This window comes from Prionailurus bengalensis, chromosome A1, assembly GCF_016509475.1.
Source record: "Prionailurus bengalensis isolate Pbe53 chromosome A1, Fcat_Pben_1.1_paternal_pri, whole genome shotgun sequence".
In the NCBI taxonomy this organism is placed as follows: domain Eukaryota; kingdom Metazoa; phylum Chordata; class Mammalia; order Carnivora; family Felidae; genus Prionailurus; species Prionailurus bengalensis.
In genome coordinates, this window is record NC_057343.1 from 232,415,426 (window position 1) to 232,438,370 (window position 22,945).

Sequence of the window (22,945 nt, forward strand, 5' to 3'; positions counted from 1 at the left end):
CCGTTCATAGGAAAGGCTAGAGAATATCTAAAGACAATGGCTCTTGGGCTGGTGGGGGCAGGGAGGACAGGGAGGTGGGTGAGAGCCAAAGGGAACAGGGTTTCTTCCTGAGCCGATGAAAATACTCAAAAGTCAACTGAGAAGATGCTTGCACACATCTGTGAATATGCCAAACCAGAATTGTGCGCTTTACTTTAAGCTTATTTACTTATTTTGAGAGAGACAGAGACAGCGTGAGCGGGGGAGGGGCAGAGAGAGAGGGAAACAGAAAATCCCAAACAGGCTCCACACTGTCAGCAAAGAGCCCGACGCGGGGCTCAAACCCATGAAACTGTGAGATCACGACCTTGGTTTCATGAGCCGAAACCAAGAGTTGGACGCTTCACCAACTAAGCCACCCGGGCGCCCCTCGAATTGTGCATTTTTTCAACGGACAGATTGTTGGCGTGGGAAGTGTATCTCGATAATGATTTTTTTTTAAGTCCGTGTTAACAAATGGCAGAGCTGAGGCTGGACTCCAGATCCTTCTGACCCCAGGGCCACGGCCTCCTCAGCATCGGGCCCCACTCTGCGGTGCTCGCCGGACCGAGGAACAGAAATCCCACGCAGAAAGGGAGCTGCCAAGACAGGACCACAGGCGTGGCTGGATGCCGAGGGCACGAGGAGGGGACCGTGCTGCCGTCGGGGGCCTGGACGGCATGATGGGGCAGGTGCCATCGTGGAGAAGAGGTGAGGGGGGCGGCAGACCGTGTGGGGCCTCCGCACAGAGCTGCTGAGCAGGGCTTCGACAAGGAGGGGCCGAGGCGTGTGGTGGTGCCAGGGTGGGGGTGACAGTGGGGCCTGGGGACGGAGACAGTGGGCACGGGCCGCTGGGGACACAATGGAGATGTGAGCCCAAGGTGCCAGGCAGGCGGAGAGAGGCAAGCCAGGGGCCGCGTGGGCGTGGGTTCTGGAGAGTTCTGCTGGCAGGACACGGAGACTGAGGAGGAGGAGGAGGATGAGGAGCTACGTCAGCAGGTGACTGATTCCATCGCCCTCACTGACCCGAGAGCAGGGGTGTCTGGGAGGAGGAGAGACAGGCCAGATTTCACAGGAATCAGAGAGGAGCAGCCTGCGAGGAGCCCAGCTGGTGGGAGAGCAGGTTTGACGGGGAAGGAGTCGTTCGGCACCGGCGACCGGGGGACTTACTGGAACGTGCTTGCGGAGGAAGCCCCTGCGGGGCCCACGGGGGCCGATGGCACAGGTGCTGGAGTGCAGGAGGCTCAGGCTCGGGAAGGGGTGGGAGCAGGGAACAGAACCCACGCGGACCCAGCAGAATACGCGGAGTCGGGGGGACAGCTGAAGCTCGCACTGCACAGGCGGGCACTCGGCCACCAGGAAAGCCTGCGAGGATGTCGTGTGCAGAATAGGGCAGTGAAGGGCAGGGTGGCTGATGCACAGGGTTAAAGGTGACGAAACCTGTTTCTGAGCCGCAGAAAGAATGGTTCACACACACAGACACAGACACACACACACGCGTGGGTCTGTAGTGGAATTATTCCATCCCAACTTAGGGCTTCCTCCAGCCCTGAAGGGGAGGAACTGGAGAAAGAAGAGGCCGCCTGCCCTCAAGATGGAGATGGGGGCCAAGGCCAAGGACGTGTTACAGAATGCAGGTGCTTTCCTACCCCACGAGCCAGCCAGCTAGACGAGCGTGGGCTCCGCCCAGGGAAGGTCGCCACTGACTCAAGCTGGGTGTTCATTACTGTGCTAAGTAAGCACTTCCCACGCGCTGTCCACCAGCACCCTCTGGGCCGCCTCGGAGGTGGACCGCGGCATCGCACCGATCGCCAGACAAGGCAAGACCCCAGGAACACTCGGACGTGGGCGCGGGAAGTTTTAGCACAGAGGGTAAGTTCAGTAACACACCTCACCGCCTGCTAGCCCCGAGGGGCGGACGCCATGGAGGTGCCTCCTTGGGGGTCTGAGGATGGCCGGAGGGACTGGCAGGCAGAGGAATTCGAGGGAGCCAGGCAGCGGGATGGCAAAGATCCAAGTGAGGAAAGTGGAGAGGATGAGATGGCCTAGAGGGGGCAGTTTGGATGCTGAGTCCCCAAGGATTGTGCTGAAATCCTCGGGGAGACGGGGAACCCCAAGGTTACTGGATGCCAGCAGTTGGGATAGGCACAGGGTGACTGTAAGCAGAAGATGCAAACCACAGAGAAAGGCTGTGAGGAGGGCAAATGCTGATCTAAAAACCCCACAGGGACAAGAAGCTTCGCTTAGCTGCTGCCCTTTTTAAAAGGGGAGGGCAGGGCGGCTGTCCTGTGCTGAGCTGAGCCTTAAAGGAGGCGGGTCTGGAGCAGACCCGCCCAGACATGCCCATGATGAGATGAAGAGATGGTGAGGGGCCCTTGAGGCAGGCTTGGGGTGCCAGGCCATGCACTGGGGGGGGGGGGGGGGGTGGAGGTGGGGGGAGAGCTCACACTCAGTGGTTCCAGTGCTGCCCCTGCCGAATCCAGTTCTCCAATTAGCATCTCTGGTCCTCAGGTCTCCAGCTATCTAATTGGGCCGCTGTGTATGCAGAGAAAGGGGTTTTGCAATTTTGCAAGAATACGAAAAAATCATTGATACTGGTACATCTATGGTCATATTAGATACCAGCTTCATTAGATAGCTGGTTAATACCAGTTTCAAAAGAACAGAACCCCCAACATGGGCAGACGGTGCTGGCAGGGTGTGGAGGTTTTGGATAGCAGGGACAGAAGACTGCAGAAAAGGAGGGCCGGGTCGGTGCCAATCCAGGCGGTGTCTGGGATTAGAGAGGAGGCCAGAGAGGCTCGGTTAATGATCAGCACAGCAGGGAGGGGTAGAGCCTTAGAACCCTGAGGACCCCCTAGGACAGACGTGACCCAGAGGTCAACGAGGCTTGCATTGGCCCCTAGCTCTGCCTGCTGTGCCCGGTGCTCTGTTTGGGCTCATGTCTCCCTAGTACAAAGCTCAGCCCCTTGACTGGTTTCAGCAAGACATCCCCCTGTGACTTTCACAAGTGTTATTGGGTTGATTCAAGACACAAGAGGTTATGGGGGGGCACCCACGGAGCCAGAGTCCTGCGCTCTCCCCTGGTGTAGAGAAGCAGACCCCCGCCCGCCCCCCACCCCTTCTCTGGGCCCTTCTGGATCACCTGCGAGGTCCTGGCCTGGTCTGGGGAGACCAGCTCCCCACTCTCAACACATCCCCTCCTGTGCCAGTCCCTCTCTGGGTCCAGGGAGGAAGACAGGGGCCATATTACACCCTGTCCCGTCCTCAGGTGCATGCCGGTGGCACCAATGCCCATCTACTCGGGGGCCCGCCTCGACTCCACTCTTCAAACCACGGTCCGCCCCTGATGGAGCTGTGCCGGCCGTCATCGGAGCCCAGAGCAAGCGTGGGCCCTCTGAGGTCATGTGCCACTCTCCACTCCGTACCTGAGCAGTTCACTTTTCTTCTCTGGGCCTCGGCTTTATCACTGCCAAAGGGAAACTTCCTGAACTTCCCAGATGAGGCTGTGTGCGTGTGACAGGGGTGAGCACTCAGTCGATCTTAACTTATCATCACTATCACGGTGGCTGTTATTTAGGATGCAAGACTAGAGACACCATGAGACTCTGCCCGGTTAAAGCAAACACCACTAAGAGGCCGAAGAAACAGGGCGAAGGCGGTGGGGCCCTGCTGTAGACCTCTCGAGAACCCCATGCTCTATGACCCCCCAATGCCGACTCAGGGGGGGCACGAGCACATGCCCAAACCCGAACAACACTCTCCCCATCCTTGATCCGGGTTCTTTCACAAGCCAGGCACGGGCGCAGGGAGCCAGCACCCACTGGGAGCCAAGCTTCAGGGTGCGGCAGGCCCGTGGCGGGAACAAAAGCAGCCGGAAACAGTGGAAACCACTGGAGACAGTGGAACGACCACCGGCAAAGTGGAGGGCGCTGCCCGGCCCGGGCAGATACCGCCTTCAGGCACCCCAAGAAAGGGCAGGGCTGGAGGGAGGACCTGGAAGGAGACGAAAGAGATCGCCAGACCCAGCAGGTTTTTAATTAATGAATTAGTTCGAAAACATCTGCCTCCTGCCTCAGCGGCCGGCGGTGCCCTTCTGCTGTTCTCCAGCTTTTTCGAACGTCACAGCTGCCATGCTGGTTACGTGCTTCTTTCTACAAACCCCAAAGTAAACTTTTTTTTCCCCCCAAGACTTTGTATCCTGCTGGCCTCTGCAGTATACAAAACAAAAGCAAAACCAAACCAAAAAATCCCAGGCATTTCATAACCGTCCCAGGAGGCGTCTACGGCCATATGCTCCTGAAGTCGAGAGGGGGTGAGTGGGTGGTGGTGGTGAGCTGTGAAACTCCGAGGACTTGAAATTTCCTCAATAGTTGTATTAGCTAGAGTTCTCCAGAGAAACAGAACAGGAGACGATGGGAGATGACCATAGATATAGATGATAGATAGATATGATAGATAGATGATAGATAGATGATAGGTAATAGATAGATAGATAGATAGAATAGCTAGCCAGAGAAATAGATAAAGAGATTTGTTTTAAGGAATTGGCTCACGTGATTACGGAGGCCAGCAAGTCCAAAATCTGCGGGGTAGGCCAGCAGGTGCGAGACCCAGAGAAGAGCCAGTGCAGTTGAAGTTCAAAGGCCATCTGCTGGCAGAATTCCCTCTTGCTGAGGGACTCCAGTCTTCCGTTGTTCTCAGGCCTTCCCACGACTGGATGAAGCCCACCCACATGATGGAGGACACTCTGCTTCCCTCAAAGTCCACCGATCTCAATGTGAATCTCAACGAAAACCTCACAGAAACATCCAAAATAACATTCGACCAAATATCTAGGCCCCGTGGCCCAGCCAAGAGGACAGGCAAAAACGAACCATCCTGACTCTATGTAGTGAGAACACAGAATGTACTTGGATACTAACGAAGTCTTCATTATCTCTAGGGCTGTGGTCCTCACTCGGGGGAGCCATCTTACCCCCAGAAAACCTTTGGCAATATCCCAGCCGGGGACTGGGGAGGAAGAGAGGGGCACTAGGGGTGGCATCCAGCGAGTGGAGGCGGGGGGTGCAACCCAAACTCCTACAATGCACAGGGCAGCCCCGACCACAAAGAATCATCCAGACCAAAATGTCAACAATACCAAGGTTGAGAAACCTCAGTGGTCCTGTTCTAGAAGTCCATGACTTCTCACAATGAAATTACATAATTAAAGGCAAATTTCCCTCATCCTGGACTCTTGAAAAAGAAATATATGTGTTTCAGTGACAAGGGCATGCTTGGTACAGGCAGCTAATGTAGCTGGAACTTCTGTGTGCTTTTCCGTCCCTGGAGCAGAAAATAGCAAACCACCCTGATTCAGATCCGCTCCTGGATGCAATGGAAAATTTTAGATAAAGCAAGCCCTTTCCTTCAGGGAGCGCGCACAGCATAACGGCTGTTTTCTCAGTCACCGATACAAAGGACAGCAGAGATTAATGTCCCCCATGGCTCCCTCAGCACACTCACCTAGAACAGGCAGGACAGACACACAGGCTTTTGGCTCAGCTACTTAAAGATTCTCATAAGAAGGTCTAGAAACTCTTTCCAAATGACTGCAGCCTATTTTCCAAAATGGACCTTGTATGGCTCAAGCTGATGAGCCTCGGAGTTCGTACACACGGCAGAGGGGTGAAGGGTGAACTTGGAAGACAGCATCTGTCTATGGAGCCGGCCTCGGAGCATAATGTGGAGGGAAGAGAAAGCTGTGTAGGTGAAGCTCTCCTTCAGCCGGGACTTCAGCCACACCTTATGTCCCTGTCTCCTGGCAGAGTCCCCACCCTCCACACCCACCAGCAACCCTCCACAAGCCCTTGTCTCTGTCACAGAAGGACTAAGACCAGCTGTGACCTCGTGGGGAGGCGGCCGCTTCTGACCCACAACTCCATGTGTGCGATGCTGACATCCTTTCTACCCCTCAGATGTGAGGATGTCCAGTGAGTTGGTTCTACTCTTAAGCCGCAACATGCACAGCACAGCTGGATGACATCACAAGGTGGCTGGAAAACAGGTCTCAGGGCGTCAGACGGAACAGGCATTTGCAAAAGTCACGTGCTTGACCACAAAAGTCTCCACCTTCGGTGCCAATGATGCCTCAGCCTCTGTACATCAGTTGATTAGAGACTTCCAGGTTCAGTCACTTCTAGAAACCCTATCTGCCAGGGTGACATCACTAACCGGGGAAGCCCTGTGTGACTGCGGAAGTCATTCGGCACAAACGAGCAGCTTTTTCGGTTACGTTAAGACTCATCCTAATTCCAGTCCCTAGAATTACCCAACATCAGAGTTGGTGTCAGGCCAGAGCCAGAAAGGCAGCCCAAGGGTTTGTGGTCCCTGGATCTTCTGCACCTGCAACCTGGAGAGCAGAGCACGGTGGGTGAACACCCATCCTTGCCCGTAGGACCCATGTGAGAAACCCACATCCTGACCAGCACCAGCTCAGACTCGTGTAGATTGAGCAGATTTTGGAGGAGAAAGGACCTGTGAACAAAAATCACAACCCAAACAAACCAACGGACCTAGGAAACCATGTTTGGAGTAATCCTAAGTCAGATTTCCTTAAAGCATAATCAGGAACCCCCCTCAGACGACATTAACGTCACGTCATATGCCTCTAACGGTCCCGGGAGGATGCTAAGTGAGTTAAGATAACTAACGAAGCCCTTCATGTACTTATTGTGTGGGTTTCACAGCTGAAGCTTTTTTCCTGCCTTAAAACAAATTTTTGTCAACTTAATAGGTTCTTGAACTATCCTCATAGAGCCCCTTAGCGTCTTAAAAGGATCCCCCCAAAAAGTCATCCTAGGAAACACCACCACAACCAGAAGATGATTACCTCGGAGGCAGAAACCATCACAATGTCTAAGAAAGAGAACCAGCATCAGTTTGATAAACAAGTGTTTTCCTCAAGGACAATTAGGTAATCTGAACAGAATGAGAAAATGATAACGGAGCACTTATTACTTGCTTTGTCTCAACTCTAGAGACTTAACCAGAGTTACGGTGTTTCAGGAATCACAAAGGCATCCAAGGAGACCTGTTTCCCACCACTACCTCCACCACCATTATCTTCACCATCACCGTCACCATCACCTTCCTCCTCGCATCTACTGAGCACTTACCATGTGCCAGGGACTCACGGCAACCTTACCTGGTAGACGCTGCCACTGTTGATATTCCATAAGCACAGGGCGGTAGATAACCTGCTTCACTCACACGGCTAGAAGGTGGCAAAGTGACATTGATCTGACCACCAGGCTCTAGGCTGTTCACCACCCGTCTTTAATTTTTTTTTTAACGTTTATTTATTCTTGAGAAAGAAAGAGACAGAGCGTCAGCGGGGGAGGGACAGAGAGGGGGGCGGGGACACAGAATCCGAAGCAGGCTCCAGGCTCCGAGCTGTCAGCACAGAGCCCGCAAGGGGGCTCAAACCCATTAACCATGAGATCGTGACCGGAGCTGAAGTCGGACGCTTAACCGACCGAGCCACCTGGGCGCCCCTTCGTCACCAATCTTTGAAGAGCAGAACGCTCCACTGCCGTTTCCACATTGCATCCATCCCCTACCCTCTGACAACCCGGACGGTCGCCAGGCTCCTCTGTCTCCCCACAGAAGAGGGCAGACGTTGCTCTGCCAATGCACGGAAGCCATCCCAGGGGTGGTAGGCGTCAGTAGTGGGAGGAACAACAGTGAGGTCCTCTGGTTGTCAAACATCTGGATCGGAGCCCGACAGGCGCTGGGTCCTGCTCCCAGGATGGGTAAACCTAGGAGAAATTTGGACCCCATTCCTCCTGAGCCAGAGAACGAAAGGGAGGAAATCATGAGAGACTAAAGTCCAGCTTCCAACTCCAAGTTCAAGACCCCGTCTCCTCCAGCGGTCAATGGGACCCCCCCTATGGACATGCTGCGGGTCCTCATCTCCAGTGGGGCTGGGGCAGGGAGCTCGAAAGGAGAGCCGATGGGGAGAGCTGGTCTACAGTGGTGAGCGTCCCCCAAAATCAGATGGACAAGAGGATGGGGCCACCCCCTGCTTGCCCTTTGGGAGTTGACCGAGAGCGGAAAATACAAAGAAAAACACTGACCTTTCCGCTTTTCTTCAGGGATGCCAGCTTCTTCCCAGGGCCCTTTCCCCCCTCTTCTTGGGAATGGAACCCATTATAGATGTACAAGCAAGGAGCTCACTTCTAACAGCTCTGTTTTGCAACCTGACAGTTACACGTGGCGCAGGACAGAGTTCTGGTGAATGTGATACAAGTGGGGGGTGTCTTTAGGGAGTTGGATCATCCAGAAGATTTGCCTGTTGTTGCCCCTCACCTCTTTCTCCTATGTGGAAAACAGGTATGATGGCCTGTGCTCCAGCAGCCACTTGGGATTATGAGGCAACCAAGGGAACGGACGCTGTTGCCAAGGGTGACGGAGCAGAAAGACAGAAAGAGCCTGGATCCCTATGACAATGGAACCACCATGCCAGCCCCAACCTGCCTCTAGACTTCGCTTAGAGAAAAACAAACACTCGAGTGTTTAAGCCACTATTTTTTGGCCACAACAGCAAAGTTCAGAGCACACACTGAGTATATGTCAGCGCCTCCTCTCACTAGCCCTGAGACCTTGGATAGGTTTCTCGACCTCTCCTTTTAAATTTTTTTTTTCAACGTTTATTTATTTTTGGGACAGAGAGAGACAGAGCATGAACGGGCGAGGGGCAGAGAGAGAGGGAGACACAGAATCGGAAGCAGGCTCCAGGCTCCGAGCCATCAGCCCAGAGCCTGACGCGGGGCTCGAACTCCCGGACCGCGAGATCGTGACCTGGCTGAAGTCGGACGCTTAACCGACTGCGCCACCCAGGCGCCCCTCTCGACCTCTCCTTATCTCAGTTTCCCCATATGTAAAATGAGGCTAATTAGACTTTCTATTCCAGGGTTTTGGGGCGCCTGGCCCACAGTAGCATCGTAAGCTTTGACAGTGATATGAATCGTAATGACGATGATGGTCATTGATACCAGTGACGCCGGCGATGATCATTCTTGAGTTTTCTCACACGTGCAGCTGAACCTAATCCTGTTTGATACAAATGCTCACCGTGGCCGAGCGGGAGTGCGTTTTCCCTGGAACAAAGGGGGGAGACGTCACTCCTCAACCTCCATCAGCAGCTGCTCCAGGAAACCATGAGGTCAGAAAACCAGAGGCCAGTTCCCGGGAAGGAGCACCCTGGGGCAGTCATGGCAAGCCTGGTAAATGACTCGTCCAGCCCACTACCAGGCTCATATTTGCTGGGTCGGCATACAAGCAGGACGCGATAGACGGAATATCAAGGTTGCGTGAGGGAAGGAAGGGGGCGAGACCATCCAGAGACGACGGGGCAGGGATGAGGTTCCCGTGGGAGCACATCCGAACTGGGGAGAGTGGGTAAGGTTGTCCGGGATGACGCTCGATGAGGCCGGCCCCCCTTCCACCCTCTCCGACACCTGCAGTAAGACCACCAGCCAGGCTCCTCGTGTGTTCTCCTGTCCTGATTTCCTGAAGCATCCTGTGTCCATAAGTCCTTCAGGAAAGCAGCATAATTTCTACCTGCTTATAGCAGAGAGAAGAGAAGCTCACAGTAATTAAACACCTTGTTGGCTGTGTTCTCCGGTTCTCAGGGCAGGGGCAGACTCCACCGTCCTGAGCTCTAATGCTGCGGATGCCAGCACGGGCCAGGGCCAGGACCGTTGGGTGCTGACGTGCGGACCTGGGACTGAGAGCAGAGGCCCGCTTCTCTCTCTGCCTGCTTTTCTAATCCCAGATGGCTGGATGGTCGGAGGGCAGGTTGGCAGCAACCGTCCACCCGGGGGGGCACCCCCTGCTCCCAGAAGGCCCGAGGATGGGCCTGTTAGCGGGGCTCCCCTGCAGGCCCTGGGGAGAAATGATGCACTTCTCGGGGAGGGGGACCACCCTCCTACCCCCTTCCTCCTTCCTTCTCACGGTGGTTGGAAAGATCTTGACCCAGATGGTCGGGGATGCTGCTCCTGGCCCTGAGGATACCGCAGCAGCTGAGCCGAGCACCGATCGGGGCCGACTACCCACAGTTGGCGGTGTGGCCCTAAGATCGAGGAGCTGGGGCCCCTCTCCAGCCGCTTGGAAACCATGCACGATCCAAGGCAGCTCACCATTGCAGGGACTCACACAGGGCCTGGGGCTGAAGAGCTGTGGCCGGATTCTCTCTCTCCTAATGGAGCTTGTTAGGACGCAGAAGGCCTTTCAAACGTGCCTGACCGCATCCCCGCCGCAGGCCATGATTGCACTGGCCTACGTTCCGCTGGGATTCGCAAGGGTTCTCCAGAGGCATTCCCCGTCACCTGGGGGCCGTGGAGGCAGAGAAGTGAGGGCCAACCCCTGAGGACAGTCTGTCAAGGCAACTGGTGCACAGCCTGTGCTCAGAGTGGCCCCCAGACTCTGTCCAGGCAACAGGCCGGGTGTGCAGACTTCCTTCAGAGATTCACTCTTCTTTACGGAAATGACTAGCGCTGCTGTCACACAACGAGAACGTGTAGTGAAGCCGGGACTGGACCCGTCTGTCCGTCTCCAAAGACCCTGCCCCGCACCGCCTAGAATCTGCATGTTGTCACTCCGTTTCATTAAGCAAGCCAAGCATCTTCCCCGTCTGCTCCTCTGGGAGAAAAGCCAGACGGGATCCAGGAAAGCTGGGTATTTTCCACAGCGCGGTTACCACTGAGCCGATCTCACTGGTTTCCATTTTCGCTGAACACGGTCCTTGTCGGAGGCCAGTACCCTCATCAACGCGGCCTCATCAGCCGGATCCCCAGAGGCGATACCACTCCCCCCTCCGCCGGCAGGAAGCGGCTGCTGGCAGGTCAGATTTTTGACCATTGGGCAGACGAGATGAGGAGGCTGGTGGCTCCCCGAGGTGTGCGTGGGACCGCCCCCAGCTTCTGCTCACCCCCCGCCCCCCGGGAACACAGCCCCGGCCCTGTGAATGACCTCTGGAGAGGACACGGAGAGCAGCTCAGAGGGCAGCACAGCCCAGATGGGGAAGAACCCGGAATGACTCCCGGATGGGGGCCCCAGCTCAGCCCTCAAGGCTGCCCCAGGGCCAGGCACAGAGAGGGAAGCGAGGCCTTCTTCTCTTTCCTCCTGCCTCTGTGGGATGCAGGGGTTCTGTCTGGGGGACCCCAAGTGCCTTTGGTGCAGGTGCCGGCTGCGGCCGGCATCCTTCCAGCGTCAGGATGGAAAGGTCCAGTAGGTCACGGATGTGGCCTCCGTGAAGTCAAGGACCTTTCAGAGCCGGGGGAAGTGAGCAGACGTATGTGGGAGCCGGTGGGGGGAGGGCAGGGTGGAGAGCTCCACTCACCCGCCTGGGAGTCTGGTCTCAAGTTAGCAGATGTCGCTGGGACTGTCCTCGGGCTGGAGTCTGGAGGACTCAAGCAGAGAAAGGAAGGAGACAACTTTTTACTGGCTGCCAGTTCCGTGTCCACCCTGATAAAGAGCTCGGTACAATTTGTGTCGTTTAATTAAATCTTCCTGAAAACCCTACAAACCAGGAAGATCCCCACTTCAAAAACGAGGACGCGGAAGCACGAGGCAGGCTCCTTGCCCGGAGCCCTGCAGCCAGAAGGGCGTAGGGTGGACCCAGGGTCCACGCGCTCCTGGGTCCACTGTGCCGCCGCCCAAGGGACAGAGCGGAACTCTGCTCGTGGCCTCGGTCCCGAGTCAGGAGGCCAGAGTCCAGCTCGCCAGTCCACAGATACTCCTGGGGCAGCTGCCATGGGCCAAGTCCTGTTCCAGATGCTGTGAGATGGCACTCAGCCCCAAAGACGAGGCCTCTACGCTCATGGCTTCTCGCCTTCAGGGGTCGAGCAAGGAGAAGGGGCTGGTGACACCAGTGGCCAGCAAGGTGGGAGACAGCTGGACAGCGAGTGTCGGGAAGGGGTCCCTCAGTGTGCAGAGTTTAGGGGGACGGGATTCCCAGGCTCCTTTGCCCAGGGAGAGAAGACACTTTGCAACCTTTCCCGCTACAAGCTAACTCCCCCCCCACCTGACAATCCAGAACCCCCCTGTCTCTCTGGTGGCCCAGAGAGAGCCCCCTGGCTCCCGGGGTCCAGCTTCTTCTCACCTAGGCTCTCGACGCTGACAAATTTCCCTTTGTTTTCTTTTTTTCAGTAAGAGCTAGAGAAAAGTTGAAATCATATCCCTGCGATTGAATTTCTTGGTGTTGTTTTGTAAATACCGCTCTTAAAATATCAAGGCAGGTTAGAGTCTGATTTACACATTTCATTTATTTATTTGCCAGGAAAATGTATTAACATTTTGTAGGTTTTTGTTTGTTTGCTTGTTTTTTTAAGTGAGACCAAGAATGAGCTCGGGCAGGATAACAGGTCTTGAGGTGGGCGGTGCTGGGTGGCGGCCGCCCACGGCTGTGACCTCACCAACCCTGATGTGGGGGAGGGGGGGGAGGTGGTGACCCCTGGGATCGGGAGCTGCTGGCCAGCTCACCAAGGACCTGAGCCGTCTGCACATCGAACTTTGTTTTGTCGGCAGACCGGGGGCTTTCAGGCCACCTAGGCCACCTGTCCCGCCCCCCGGCTGCAAACCAGCTATCACCAAGGGAGAGGGCAGGAGTGACCCTGGGGAGCCAGCGACCCCTCCTGGTGAAGGGGAACCGGGGCTACAGGCAGGTGGCCGTCCTGAGATCCTCAGGGGATGACGTACTTGACCACACGACTGCCCCATGTGGAGACGCTGCTCCGGAAGCCAGCGGATGGGGGAGGGCACCCTGGGGTGCACCCTCCTGAGGCCTGTGCCACTGCGCCCTTAGCCTCAGTGGGCGGGGACCTGGAGCTTCACCGTCTCCCAGCAGATTCAGTCAGGAAAACAGCGGGGGCAAGACCACCCCCGTCACTTTTCACGCCCCGGTTTTCACTGTGCTAAAGGACTATCCCTCGTACATATTCCCTATTTACTAATATTTCTACCCAACACATGCACACCTCATTTGTGTTTCCACAAACAACAAATACAAATAGTCTCCAATCACCGTCATGGCCTGGACAATTTTATTTAAAATGTGACTTCCCAGTTAGGTCCTTCCTTAATAATTATGATTTTCGGGGAGTAGAGTTATGATCTTTTAATGTGTCAGACTTCAGACTTCCTAAAGACAGGGCTGAATTTCCCAAATAAATAGGAGTTGTTTTCCGTCTCATCGAAAATAACCCAGGGGCACCTGGCTGGCTCAGTCAGTGGAGTGTGAGAGTCTTGATCTTGGAGTCAGGAGTTTGAGCCCCATGTTGGGGGTAGAGATTACTTTAAAAAAAATAAAATTTGAGGCACCTGGGTGACTCAGTCGGTTAAGCGTCGGACTTTGCCTTGGGTTGTGATCTTGTGGTTTGTGGGTTCGAGCCCCCCATCAGGCTCCGTGCGGACAGCTCAGAGCCTGGAACCTGCTTCACGTTCTGTCTCCTTCTCCGTCTGCCCCTCCCCTCCTCATGCTCTCTGTCTCTCTCAAAAATAAACATTAAAAAAAAATTTGGGGGGTGGTGGCACGTGAGTGGCTCAGCCGGTTAAACGGCCAACTTCGGCTCAGGTCATGATCTCACGGTTCATAGGTTCGAGCTCGCATCAGGCTCTGTGCTGACAGCTCAGAGCCTGGAACCTACTTTGGATTCTGTCTCCCTCTCTCTGCCCCTCCCCTGCACATGCTCTGTCTCTCAAATATAAAAAATAAAACATAAAAAAATAAATTTTATTTTTTTATTTATTTATTTATTTTAAACGTTTTTATTTATTTTTGGGACAGAGAGAGACAGAGCATGAACGGGGGAGGGGCAGAGAGAGAGGGAGACACAGGATCGGAAACAGGCTCCAGGCTCCGAGCCATCAGCCCAGAGCCCGACGCGGGGCTCGAACTCACGGACCTCGAGATCGTGACCTGGCTGAAGTCGGACGCTTAACCGACTGCGCCACTCAGGCGCCCCAAAAAATAATTTTTTTAAAGAAAATGGTCAAAAGACACATCAAAAGAGGCTCCCTACAACTTTGTAGTCATCAGACTGCAAACATCGGAGGAAAGTCTGATGAGCGGCCGGTGTTGCTGCGGGGGGGGGGGGGGGCACAGCCTCTCTCGCCCACTGCGGGTGGGCCAATCCCCTCACTCGCTCTCTCGGGCATCTTTGGAAAGGACAACACAGCCGTGCCTACCGAAATTTACATCGGCCTTCCCTTCGATCCGGCAAATCCCGTCTACACACCTGTTCCGGAGAAACATTCACTTGTGTACACAGGTCAGGTCAAGGCTCCTCACGACTTGCGTATGGTAGGAGCCGAAACCACCACGATGAGCCGGGACCAGGAAATGGTTAAGTGAGCCACGGCACACCTGCGTCCAACAATTCTGGGTGCCACCGACCGACACGAGCGAAGGGGCCACGCACACTCTCCCCAAAACACGAGAAAGAAGCTGTACGTGCTACAGGAACTCCTCTGGATGACACAGGAAGGGGAGGAAACATTTAAAATATACTTCTAGGGGGCTCCCAGCCGGCTCAGTCAGAAGACCATGCGACTCTTGATCTCAGGCTTGCGAGTTCAAGCCCCACGTGGGGTGTAGAGATTACTTACATAAAACCTACAATTTTTTCATTTTTAAAAAAAATTTTTTAATGTTTATTTATTTTTGAAGGAGAGAGAGAGACAGAGTGTGAGTGGGAGAGGGGCAGAGAGAGGGAGAGAGACACAGAATCCGAAGGAGGCTCCAGGCTCTGAGCTGTCAGCACAGAGCCCGACATGGGGCTTGAACCCACAAACCGCGAGATCATGGCCTGAGCTGAAGTCGGACGCTTAACCGACTGAGCCACCCAGGCATCCCATCCTAAAATTTTTTTAAATATATATATATATATATATATATATATATTTCTAGAAGGATGCCTAAGTAATTCATCTGAGGGACTGCCCCGAGGGAGGGTCAGGGACTTTTCATCTGAGACCCTTTCACGGCATTTGGTTCATTTTTTCTGTGTTTCTACATTCCTTTTTTAGCCATTAAAAGAAAATCAAATTCGTTTTAGAGTTTTTAAAAAGCTTTTCAAGGACATGCTTTAAAAAAAAAAGCATGCTTTAAATAAAGAAACCAAAGAACAACATTTACATTGTATCAGCTAGGTAAAAGAATACACAGAAAAACAAAACCTGGGGCGCCAGGGGGACTCAGTCAATTAAGCCTCGGACTCCTGATTTCAGCTCAGGTCATGACCTTGGAGTTCCAGGGATCAAGACCCTTGAGATTCTCTCTCTCTGCCCCTCCCCGGCTCGTGCTCCCTCCCTCTCTCAAAATAAATAAGTCTAAAATAAAAACCGTATTTTTGTTTTGACACATGTATGCAGATACATGGACACACGACTGAAGGGTGCCCACCTCCTAGTGGGTGGGCTGCAGCGATGCTATTTTAATGTAAATGAAAATATTCTTGGATAAACCATTAATTTAAAAATCTTACCATTGAAAGTAAAAGTAAAGCGTGTTCAGGTAACAGTGTGTCAGAAAAAGAAAGTGCACATCTATCCCGATCAAAAGAAGTGACATTAAAAATACGTGACATATTTGTCTCATTTCCTACACACGTCAAATATCACACCCCTGTACAGTTTATTTCACAAGCGCTTTTTAATCCTGTAGCCACAATCCCCCCATATTTTTACATTACTTTTGTCTAGCCTTTTTAAATATTATGTACAGAATTTGTTAGAAGGTGACAGGGAACAGACACATTCTTTATGCTGAATAATGTACCATATTTAACGTAAAGATTATTAACGTTTTCGGTATCAAGAATTGGACGCTGCTGGGAGTCACATTTATTTGTAGGTCCCAAAATAGCCCTGAGGTCTAAATAGGAAAATATCTTTTATAAACGGTAACAAAACTCACCTTCAAAATAAAAAGCTATGAAATGCACCCAATGCTATCCCCGGTCAACATTTTCAAAACAGCCGTTTTCAGAAATGACAATGGAAATAACTTTACATTCAGAAAACAGAGCTTATCCCAAGATGACAGAACTTGAAATCTGGTACCCCGTGCAGAAGCCTGTTCGATTCTCAGACTGCCATAAAGTTGCCATTATTAAACACACATCCTCAGACACCCAAAACATGACAAGGCAGGACAATGATTTCAATGAAGAGAATTCCAAAGAAACCTTTTTCTGTTCAACTGACCAGGGGTGTATCATTCAAATTCCTGAGGACGCCCCCACAGGCTCGGAGAGCTGCTGGTAACATTTCCAGGTTTACAGCTTTTTTTTTTTTTTTTTTTGGTTTTCATCCAGTCGTCCATAATTGTGCAGTTCCAAACCAGCTTCGAGAACTTCTGCTCAAGAGCTGGTGTTAATAAAGTGCTTCAATGCAAGCTCCCAAAACATTATACGGCGTCAGGTCAACACAGGTCATTGCCCTACCAGCTTCATTTTCGTTTCTCACCTACATCTCCTCTAAAAACAATATAAAGCTGTAATACTATGAAGAACCGACGCCTCTCAAAACCCAAGTTGTGTTAGCTTTGATTAGAGTACTTCATACTTGGGATTTGGGAAAATCCTAGTGCTTCCTCGGGGTACGGTGCTGATTCTATGGGCTAACCTGGCACCAAATTCGAAGTTCAGTCCCCACCCTGTGGCCACAGCTGAAAGTCTGCTGGAGCTCCCCAAGCAGAGTCCTCTCCAGCTTTTGCTTCTCAAGGCAGAGGACGCGAGTCAAAGGCAGAGAGATGTCCCCAATTCGGCGACTGGCCCAACACTCCACTTCGAGAAGATCCGGGTTACGACATGCATCTGTGTTCCACACCCCACTGGACGAAGTGTTTCCAGCAGGTCTTGGACCGTCCAACCCTCCTGAACACACACATCGATGAAGGTCACGCCTGACGCTCCCCGGGAGCCACCGCAGCCGTCACCTTTGCGAACGCAGGACCTGCTCTTCCTTTAGTTGTTCATTTGCGCGTGCACGTGCGTGTGGGCACACTCACACCTTATCACACACCGCGCACTCCGGCTCGGCCTGCAGCCGAGGGCCTTCAGAGCGCTGCAGGAACCGTGCCTCTCTCAGAAGTCTTGTTTCAGGCTGGGACACAATGCAGAAATTGTGCGCACGGCACGGGCATTCGACCGAGTCGCTCGAAAACCAGTTAAATCAATTTGGGTAGTGGTTAAGTTTTGTGTTTCGTGTTTTTCTGTTTGTCTCGGGTTTTTTTCCCCCCAAAACCAGCCTCCAGAGGAATTTTTTTAGCCACTTGTTTTCAATGTTAATGAAGAAACAGGTGAATTCGAGGCCACAGAAATGGGCAGCTGACTCCAGAGTTACACAGACGAAAGAAACAAGTTCTAGATGCATCGAGGTGTCAAGCTGAGAAAAAGGCAATCAGCACTTCAGGGAGACCGGTTTTGTCCTAAGTTCTCTGTGGGTAACAGCACCCCCACGGTGAGGATTATTTGCCGGATTCCAGTTGCCATCATGAACGCGACCCCATCGTTCTGCGTGGGCCGGTTGTGACGGACCTCCTGCCTTCCCTTCCCTGAAGGATAGTGGTCCTCTAGGCCGTTGGCCTGGCTCAAGGGGGCTGGTGCGAGGCTGCCGTGGCAGGAAACGAGGACCCGGCACGCGGAGTACCCACAGACAGTGCAGAGCCCAGGCACCCACGTGGGCCGGAAAGGGCGCTGAGCAAATACCCGGGCAGCGTGTCAGAACTTCCCCAAATACTGTAAAGAAGAACAAATGCTTGCACTTGATCGCATGAAAGACAGCGACTTGGAGCTCACAGTAGGTCATGATGAGCCTCCACGCTGCGGGGCGGACAGGTGTTGTAGGAGACAGGAAAGGAGCAAGCAGGAACGTCCAGGGGAGCCTGGGGGAGGAGGAACCCCTGACTTCCATCAGAGCGCCTTCCCTAGAGCAAACTTAGGTAAATTAGGGAGAGACAGGCTCCTCTCTGACTGTAGTGTGGACGAGGGGGGAAAGGCAGTGCTCTTGCCAGAGGCTACAAGGGACAAATCGTGCCCCCTTCTGAGTCTTGGCTCATTAAGTTAACTCTCAGGGAGGCCTTTCTTCCTAACGTGGTACCCTGATTCTTCCCTGCAGAACACGGGCTTGGCATCCCTGTCAGGACGGGGTCCGGCCTCGCCTCGTGGGATTCTATCTCGCACACCAACTCCTGGTCTCCACGCAGACGCCGGGCCCCCGGAGACCCGCTCACCACCGACAGCGTGGAAGGCAGTGGGCAGAGGCGTCTGGAACCGCCTCTCCGCGCATGCAGGCCCCGCGTCCCAGCGGACATCATGAATCTCTGTCCCCTGCAGAATGAGCCTGGTGTCTCGGGAGGACCCGACGCTGAGACAAGGAACCAGCTGCGATTTCCCACCTCCGTGTTCCTGACGTGCTGCCGGGAGCCTGTTGGGAGATGCTTCAGAGACAGTGACGAAGGTCCGTGATGCTATGGGCCGTGTGTCCCTAGTGTGGCCAAAGACGCGACAGCTTATGCCTCTTAACACTGAGGCCATTCCAGATGGACTTCCCTCGGCTTTCCAGATTTTCCCTCTGCCTCCCCAGTGGTGAGCGGCACACCGGGATGACCGTGGAACATGGGTCCACATGAGCCAGGACAAGAAACTGTCATTCCCACGGCATGCACCCCGACAGCAGACACGGAGGAACCAGTTCTAGAGGTAAAAGTGACGAATGGCCCGTCTCTGTTATCCCAGCCACCGCTGCTTACACACAGGCTGAATCTGTTTTAAATACAAGGGTTCACATCCACAAGAGGTAACTGAGAGGTGCCGAGGTGACCTCACATCTACCCCCAAAGCCGTTTCAGCTGCCAAAGTCCCGGGTCTCCAATAACCAGAAAATCTCAACAGAGGGAGCCTCTGGACAGCTCCCTGGAAAACAGCAGCACTGATATCGTCTTAGAAATATTTCTTCTGTCTAGTGTGATCATAATTCACTCAAACGCTAAAAAGTATTAAAATATACTTCATCTTTTCCTCTAACTATATTTATATATAAATCCCTGAGAAGGTACCTGTCAACTTGAAATTCACTATTTACAGTTAATAAGCATCAGGGGTGCAAGCAGACACGGGGTCCTCCCTGCTCCGCACAGCAGGGTGGTGCTGTTATCATCTGTCAGGAGAGCACACGAGGTCTCTTGCCCTTAAAAGGGCATAGCGGACCGTGCCAAAATCCTAAACCAACTGCAAAGAAGCTGGGGAAATCGGTAGTTCCTTCACTGGGCAGGTGGAGGTCTCTACATGATAATTCAAGAGGGACACCGCACTGCCTCTCACGATCGCCTTGCTTTTCTGCCCTTTTAGACCTCAGAGTGGTGGTGCCACGGAGGATCAGGGCATTTAGCCAAAAGTGGAGAAGAAAACAGGCAAAGGAAGAGAGAAGGCAAAGGAGATGGCAGGGAACAAGTGTGGGGACATGTGGAGAGCAGAAGGAGGTCACTGCCCATCAGTGCCCCTGCCCCCGACCTACAGCGGAAGCCAGGTGACAAAGAGTGACCCTCAGCTAGAAAATGCAGCCAGCCATTCAAAGCAATGAATACATGAACGTGAAAATTATCTCAAAGAATGCTGGACTGGACTGCCAGGGAGCTCAGGTGTGTTTCTCTTCACCTTGGGGACCAGTCCCCATCTCATCCGAGGGCACTTGGCCAATCCCGACTCATACACGAGGGTGGCCTGCAGCCCCCTAATATCAGTGATGCTGAAAGAAAGCATTAGCATCGCACCTTCTCCCATCAGTCTGGTGCTGCCCAACAGACTGTTGGTTGAGGTTTTTGGAGAGGTGAGTCTGAGACCCCAGATTGCTCAATGCCCGATGGTGCCGAGCATCACAGGAGGATAGGCAGAGGCCAGCGCCATCCCAGTCCACATCATGAGACAGGTGCACATCACGACACAGCCAGGGAGCAGCACGATCTGACACGTGAATCCAGGGTCGGTCTCTACTATTTTAAATCTATGGCTTCCAAGTAGGGTAATTTTTAAATAAAGTGCCGTCGGTAGTGCATATATATGACAGATACTCTGCAACCCAGATGGCCAGAGAGTCATTAGAATTTCTCAGTGCTTCAGAGATAAAAAGTATGGACGGAAACTCCCAGTGAGAGCTCAGAGCCCAGGGCAAATGGCATACATGCTCTGCCAAAGTCCCCAAATCTTGGAAATTCTACACAGTCAGCATGAGAATGAACTGAACATCACAGGGAGTCATCAAAGGAAAAATAAAAGTAATTCCACACCAGGGAGTCTTTGGAACGGAGTCTGGAGGAGGGAGCAGCCCAGCCCACGCCAGGACAATTTGCCTAAGATGAGTTTGTTTAATGTTTAGTCCTGATCCCTGTTCCGCTAGCCCCTCTCCCTCTTTTCAGTGGTTTGTAGGACTCTGGTGCCTTACTCTTTTGCATCTTTTTTACGTTTTAAGGATATCTGAATTCAATTTCTGTAAGAGTACATAGAACTTAACTTTGTATTTCTACTAAAAATTTATTACATTTGCCCCCATTTTATTAAGCAATAGGTTTTTCTCCTATCTATTTTTGAGTATGTTAAAGGCTTTGCATCCAGTTTATCTGAAGTCCCTTGCTTAAAATGTTTAGTTCTAGCAATAAATACATGCTTCTCTATGCACGGTTTCGTACTTCGACAACAGGTTTTTCTTCATTATTATTACTGTATAAATAAGAGCTTTAAAAATAAGATACGAGGAACTCTGATCCCCCTGCCTCACTTCATCATTTTGCTGTAAAAGTAAATGCCTCCATCAAATAGAAACAAATATTCAGCATCGCTTAATCAAATCAATAAGAACGTACGAAGCTCATGCACACCTACGATGAGAAGGAAAGGCAAAGACCAGAGCAAACATCAAGGAAAGGGGAGGCTTCTGCAAATTCAGTATGAAATCATAGAGATATCACAAATAATTATTGCTAGAAACAGTATTTTAAACAAAAGGTCTTCGGGCAAATGTATTCATGACGTCTTAAATACAAAGACCAGTAAAAGGCAAATTTGGTCATGATTAAAATACAAAATTATTCCGAAAAGGCCCTTTGATACATTGGTCTTAAAAATTTCTCAAGTGAGGTTCTAAAGGTAGGCTTTTTGGCAAATTGCCCGCTAGGTGTACTGACTGCTAAGGGAACTGGTTTTAGGCTAATCTTCTTGTGCCCTGCCCAACTCACTCTGGGGTGCTGCCTGAATAAATATGGAGCGCGTTCTGGGCCCCCCCGGGAGAGCCTGTCTGCAGGGGATGTGCGGCGGCGACGTGCGGGGCTGTGCAGCGCGGTGGAAGGGGCGAGGGCGGGGAGGGCGGGGGGGCGGGGGGGGCGCATCCTTCCCGGCGCCGAGCCCCGCCGCCTCCTCCCCCGCCGCACACGCTTCCAGGCAGCCGACCCCTCACGTCCTTTTCCTCCAGGACGGCGCCCGCCTTTCCTTCTGCGCGGCCGCCGCCCGCTGCTTCTCCGCCTCTTCCGCCTTCCTCTTTTCCTCCTTGGCCTCCTTGTACCTCCACTTGGGGAGCTGCAGGTGGGCGCTGTCCTTGGTGCTGCCCTTGGCGGCCGCCCGCTCCGGGTGGAAGGTGGGCGCGGGCGCCTTGCTGATGCGCACCCTGGGGATGACCACGCCGGGCCGCACGCTGGTCCTCCTCAGCAGCTGCAGGGGCAGGAGGCTGGCCCTCCGCGGGGCGCCTGGCAGCTGCGGAGACGGGAGGCTGGCTCTCGGGGCCCCCTCTCTGGAGACCCCCGCGGCCTGGAGGGTCCGGGATCGCCGCTCGGCGCCCTCTACCTGATCGCTCTCCGGGGCGTGCCTGTCCGGGTTCCCCCGGGCCTCCAGGATTTCCTGCACCGCCAGCCGCCTTTTCCCCACACAGGGCGGGTTCTCGGGGCACACAGTCTGGCAGACGATGGCCACGGCGGGGCTGTAGAGGCTCGTGGTCATCCTGACCATATGGTCCAGGACGCCCCCATCCTCCAGGCCCTGGCGTGAGCGGGGCGTCAGCGCGGACCGCACAAACTCGGCGAGCCTCTGCAAGCAGTTTTTGGAGCCCGTGGGCTTCAGAACGGCCTCCGGGGGGAGCGGCAGCTCTGGCTTGTACTTTTCCCCAAACTGCTCGGGGCTAGGTCGCTCCAGCAGCCTCTGGATGAGCCGGACGGCCTCCAACCGTCCCGTGTAAGCAGCCCACTCCTGGGAGGACATCCCACGTCGGGGGTCCCGGGCATGGACATCCGCCCCTGAAAAAAACAAACGCAAACAGTAATGGGAGAATGCCTCCAGAACTTTTCCCGTCCAATGGCAGAAAATGAAAGACAGTGAAATGGATCAAAGGCAAAATTTCCACAACCTAGTAACAGACTCCCTGGAACTGTGCCACCCGGATGAGCCTGCATCTGACCATGAACTACTTACTGTGTGTACGACTGTAACACAACCCAGCTTTAAGTGCTCCTAATTTAATCGCTTGCCTTTCCTAAATAAAACCACCTGAACTCAGCACCTAAGTCATGGAATTTTTTAATTTTTTAAAAATGTTTAGGGGCGCCTGGGTGGTGCAGTTGGTTAAGTGTCCGACTTCAGCCAGGTCACGATCTCGCGGTCCGTGGGTTCGAGCCCCGCGTCGGGCTCTGGGCTGATGGCTCAGGGCCTGGAGCCTGTTTCCGATTCTGTGTCTCCCTCTCTCTCTGCCCCTCCCCCGTTCATGCTCTGTCTCTCTCTGTCCCAAAAATAAATAAACGTTGAAAAAAAATTAAAAAAAAATAGAAATAAAAATAAAAATGTTTAAAGTGCAAGTGGGGGAGGGGCAAAGAGAGAGGGAAATACAGAATTGGAAGCAGGCT

General features: G+C 53.2%; 1 protein-coding gene across 1 annotated transcript in view; it reads right to left on the reverse strand.

The window, feature by feature from the left end:
* Positions 1–15,628: 15,628 nt before the first annotated feature.
* Positions 15,629–22,945, reverse strand: part of ANKRD33B (ankyrin repeat domain 33B) — an 83,483-nt gene continuing 76,166 nt past the window's right edge. Inside the window, exon 4 of the mRNA XM_043601025.1 lies at positions 15,629–22,342. Coding sequence (XP_043456960.1) covers positions 21,510–22,342 — 833 coding nt within the window. The 3' untranslated portion in view covers positions 15,629–21,509. The remainder of the gene's footprint in view (positions 22,343–22,945) is intronic.